The following is a 5,107-nucleotide window of genomic DNA, read 5'->3' on the forward strand; positions in this document are numbered from 1 at the left end:
TATGTATGCTCTGTGTGTGTGTATGTATATGTATATGTATATGTGTGTGTGTGTATATATATCTGGGAAATATCTGGGGAAAACAAATTCATGACCAGCACTTTAAACAAGTACTACATGTTAAACTTGGTGTCTCCTGATGTAACCATACACGTTTCAACAGGACGAGATTCTTTACAGGGCCTAGAAACTTTTCACGTTTCCTATGTCAACCAAGAGTTTCCTGAAAATGAAATTGTCAGTCTAGATGAGACCAGACTAAATGAAGACAAAATCAAAAAAAAAAGAAAAAAAAAAAGGTTTTTATCTTCACTTTAAAATGAATCTGTGGGGACTTGCCAAGATAATACGACCTGTATTTCCTCCATTTTGTTTGCCGCTTCATAGGAGTGGAAGTGATGATTACTCTTGCACCTGCGCGCACATGTGTGTGTGTGTGTGACAGTCAACAAAAGCCTTTAGCTCTAGGCATCACTCTTTAATAATTTCTGTCATGAGGAACAGACATTCAACATTTCAGAACAGAGTTAAATGAGTGCTAGCGGAGCATTTCCACAGAGCAAGAACGACATGAGACTAATGAAGGAGGAGAATACAGAGAGGGAAGGAACAAAAAAGAATTAGAGGGTAGACATGGTGGGAAGGACAGCAGGATACGAAGTAAGGAGAGTGACAGGGGTGATGATAAAAGAGAATGACGAGAAAGGGGGAGAGAGAGAGAGAGAGAAAGAGAGAGAGACAGTGAGCAAGACAGAGAGATAGAGAAAGCCAATCTCCCTTTTCCTCTTCCCCTACTCCACCAGCCTTACGTTGTCAGCAGAAAACATAAACACAAACCAGACAAATGTTCAGTTTGTTTATTTCAGTATCATAAAGACTGACTTATTGTATATGAACAGAAATACAGTCGGCATGGTTTACATCTTTGTAGTTATAAGCATCTATATATTAACTCAATGTTCAGTTTTTCAGACTATGAAATCATTCTATGTTGACTTTATACTGCATTGACTGAATGTACTGTAAGAAATATTGACTGAATTCTTCAAGTTTCCGATTCTTAATTCTGTCAGAGACAGCTTATATAAAGGTCGATTCTAGTTATGCAGTGCATCGTCACCATATATACACACACACACACACACCGGATTAACCTTTAACCTCCAGAAGAAACTGCTCCCAGTACTCCTTACATTGTTTTACTCCTTCATCCCCCTCACAGAACTGCTTCATTCCTTTCCACAGGGACGGGTGCATGTACACGTGGAAGATCACCGTGCCTTGGAGCTCTCCTCTCACCTTCTCCAGGTGGGCTGTTAGTGCTGCTTTCGCTAGGAAGGGGATTGTCCCAAACAGGTCGATATTTAGGCGAAAAGCCCCACCGTCAAGTGGGATGGGATAAGGAGGCGTGTGGAAGCTCATAAACATGGGTTTTTCATTGGAGCCATCAACCAGCCAAGTGAGGTTCCGCCTGTTCAACACCTCTAGGTTGCTTTCAACGGGTTGCAGGGGCTGCCAGTCTTGGATGATGGCACCTCCTGGGAGTTGGAGTCTGGAGGGCAGGTCTGGGTCTAGTAACAGAGCCTTAAGCTGGTGGTGGTCCATCAGGGTGATCATTTTGGATTCAAGCTCGACAGAATCATGGGCAGACCCCCCGTCTGATACCTCTCCAGTATTCAGTTTTGCCTTCAGATGAGAGATGAAGCCATCAAAGGTCTCAGCTTTCCCACGCAGAGACAGAATAGCCTGAAATGAAAAGACGTAAGGGGGGAGTGAGACACACAGAAAAACAGAGAGGAAAAAAGGTTCTCTCAGAATACGGAGAAGGGAAGAACAGAGAGGGGAAAAGAAGAGAGAAACATAGGCAAGAGAGAAATAATCAGTAAAGAGTATATTAGAGAGAAAGAAAATAAAAGTGGTAAAAGGGGAAAGAAAGACAGGGAGTTATCAGTGGCAGAGCATGGAAAGAGAAGGAAATGGTACATGAAGAGAACACTGAGGGGGATCAAGAGTAGAGCAGCAGCAAGAGCAAATGATTAAAGTGGTGCACTAAGGAAGTGAGCGGGAGAAATCAGTGTAGGAATGGGAAAAGATGTAGGCGAGATGGAGGAAAAGAGAGAGAGAGAGGGGGCTGACAGTATAATTATGAGGTCTTTATGGTGTTTGTCACCCTGTGAATGGTCACATAAAGTAGAAGCTGTCAGCACCTACCCACAGCTGGCAGAAATTTTCCAGGCATGAAGTCAATTAACATACACAGGCAGGACAACAGAACAAACAAATAAAAAAAACCTTGAAAAAACATTATTCTGGCATTTCCCATAACTAACTGCTTCAATATTATTTCAAATTCTGCTATGGTGGCAGACACTGAAGAGTAGTTGGTGTGAAGTCTACAATACAGGAACTTGTACAGATTCTTTTTGAGCCAAGTTACAGTCAGAGATGAATTTTTATTGCTGACTATGTAGTTGTGTGAAGGACCTCATAGTGAAGGGTGAGGATCATCTTCCAGAAGATGGAAAAATAAGCGTTCATTTCATACAACATGAAACATAATTTATCACAAAACCATTTCAGTGCTGAATGTTAGAATTTAAATGATGATTTTCTGAAAACACAAAATTTGCAAAAGGAAAAAAAGAGTAAAAACTGTTTAAGTAATTCCAGTCTTGAAAACAGCATCCCCTCCCCCTCCTCCTGTTCTCCCAATTTAGAATGTATAATTACCCATAATAGTTAGGCTAGGCTGTAAAGCACACCTTTGCACAACGTAAGTCCTCCAACCAAAATGAAGGTGGCCGGTGTGTCCTGTCACATGATGAGCTGCAACTGATGTCAATTTACAAAACAAACTTGGAGGGGTGGCTATTCATTTAACACTGTAACTACTTTCAGGGAAACAAGTTGAGCAGTGAGGGAGCAAGTGGCCCATGCCAACACACATTCACAGATGGACTCCCAACCATGGCCACAAGTGTGGAAGAGTTGTGATTTGAGCTATGAATCCTACATGAAATATGCCTTGACTGGGTGAGCCGCTTTGAACCCTCTGGATATCACATGTGGACTGGTATATGTGACTGACAGGTGATTACGAATTGTTTCTGCATGTCAGTGTTAAAAATATGCAGTGGTCCCTTAGCACTGGAACTGGGAACAACCATCAAATTCAAAGTGGGGTGTGACAAATGTGTTTCACAGAACAGCATATCATCAAACAGCATTGTTCTTACTCACCCTCCTGGCCAGAACTTTGAACTTCGACAATTTTTCGGGTCCTGGATTGACCTCTCTTGTCAGACGTCTGACCCTCACACTAGGGTAGAGCTGCAGAATGTATTGTTCAATGAACCTCTGAATGACTCCAGCAACACCACGACCCCTTTCAGTCGGACACACCCTGAGTCCCTCCCCCACAACTGTCTGACCTCCATCCACCACCAACCCAGACTCTAGAGCCACCTACAGGCACAGGGGAATACATATTAGGAACATGTTTTATAAAGAGTGCGTGTAATCAGCCGATGTAATCACTACGATGTTGAGATTGTTCCATAACTGTACTCTAATCTGTAAACTGTGCACTTTCCCGGTCTTTGAAATACTCCTCTTTTAATGGGAGTTTCAAAACCAACCGATGTTTATGTTAAATATAAGGTGTCTTTGGTAAATATCTAACAAAAGCACTGGTTTCAGACTCCCCTGCCCATTACCGATTATTAATGTCCTTAACACTAACCCTTACCTCTAAAACAGGATTCTAGGTCATCCCTACTTCACTTTTTTCTGCCATACCCTTTCTCTTACCAACTTTCTTTCTCTCCTGGCCAGTATGACAACTCTATTGGGCTCAGTCATCCACGTGTGATAGCGGTGGGGTACATAATCGTCTCCCCAGTATATGCCTTCTGATATGGCCATAACATCATCATAGTCTTCAGGCCTGGCCAGCCAAAACGTAAGCCCATCCTTCTCCCCCAGACACCCTGCCTCCATTGCTTTCTTGAAACAGAAACTGGACTTTTCAGCTCTTGATTTTAGATGAGTCTGGCACTTGATTCTGAAGAACTGGAATAAGACGAATTTTAATTCATGGTTAGTTGAGGCATGTTTTGGAGCAGGTTCCACCGTGATCTTGAAAATATGACAGGATTTCTATTTGAATGGGAAGTTCTAAGGGGTAAGCTATGTCCAGCATGCAGCGAGTCAGTCCTGGGGGCTATTCCAGAAAGTGGGATCAGTGAAGTCTCTGAGTTAGTTAACTCAGAACAAGTAGTAAACCTCCTAACAGAAGAGCCTTATAGCTTTGTTTTGCTGGGAGAATGAAGCCATAGGGCTCTTCCATTAGGAGGTTTACTACTTACTCTGAATAAATTAACTCAGAGATTTCACTAAACCTGCTCTCTGGTATATGAGGGGTGGAAGTAACAAAAATTAACAGATAAAAATGGAGGTAATGAAAATGCATGTGAATTGAAAAACAGAATGATAAAAATGGATGTGAAATGAAAAAGTGATAAATTATCAAGTGATTTGATTAATTTGAAGCTGATTTTATTAAAACAGTTGTGTTATGATGAAAACAGAGCCATGTCTCATCATTTTCATTCATCGTTCATTATTCACAACACAATTTTTCATTTAAGGAAAGCAGCCTAAAAAAATGGAAGTAACAGAAATTAACTGATGAAAATGGAAGGGATGAAAATGCATGTGAATTGAAAACTAGAGGGGTAAAAATGTACCTGAAGTGAAAAATAGAGTGATAAATTGTCAGCTGAATTGCTAAACTCGACTGATATTTATCGTCTATAGCAAGTAATTTTTGTTACTTCGGTTTATCGTTTACAGCAAGTCATTTTTGTTACTTCCGCCAAAATGTCAGTCACAAACCACGCCCACTAAACGTGCCACCTTAATTACAGCTTTTGAGCAGTGGCACAACATCCTCAGCTCCCTTCAAGTTGCGAGCCAAAAACTCGAGCCATTTCTCAATATGGAGTGAGCCAATTACGGACTCCCGTTCCTGGAAGTTCCTACCTATCAAATTCAACTAGGGAGTCCAGACTCGCGATGACGGGGGGATGCAGTACGCTAAATCTGC

The 5,107-nt window shown here is 41.6% G+C and overlaps 1 protein-coding gene across 1 annotated transcript; it reads right to left on the reverse strand.

Moving 5' to 3' along the window:
• Window positions 1–1,149: 1,149 nt before the first annotated feature.
• LOC115816244 (histidine N-acetyltransferase-like) lies at window positions 1,150–4,041 on the reverse strand. Its single transcript, XM_030779210.1, has 3 exons — window positions 3,811–4,041; window positions 3,241–3,465; window positions 1,150–1,746 (listed from the first exon to the last, which is right to left on the reverse strand). The coding sequence occupies exons 1-3, from the start codon at window positions 3,997–3,999 to the stop codon at window positions 1,150–1,152; spliced, it is 1,011 nt and encodes a 336-aa protein (XP_030635070.1). The 5' UTR covers window positions 4,000–4,041.
• Between the last annotated feature and the right edge of the window lie 1,066 nt (window positions 4,042–5,107).

This window comes from Chanos chanos, chromosome 7, assembly GCF_902362185.1.
Source record: "Chanos chanos chromosome 7, fChaCha1.1, whole genome shotgun sequence".
Classification (NCBI taxonomy): Eukaryota; Metazoa; Chordata; class Actinopteri; order Gonorynchiformes; family Chanidae; genus Chanos; species Chanos chanos.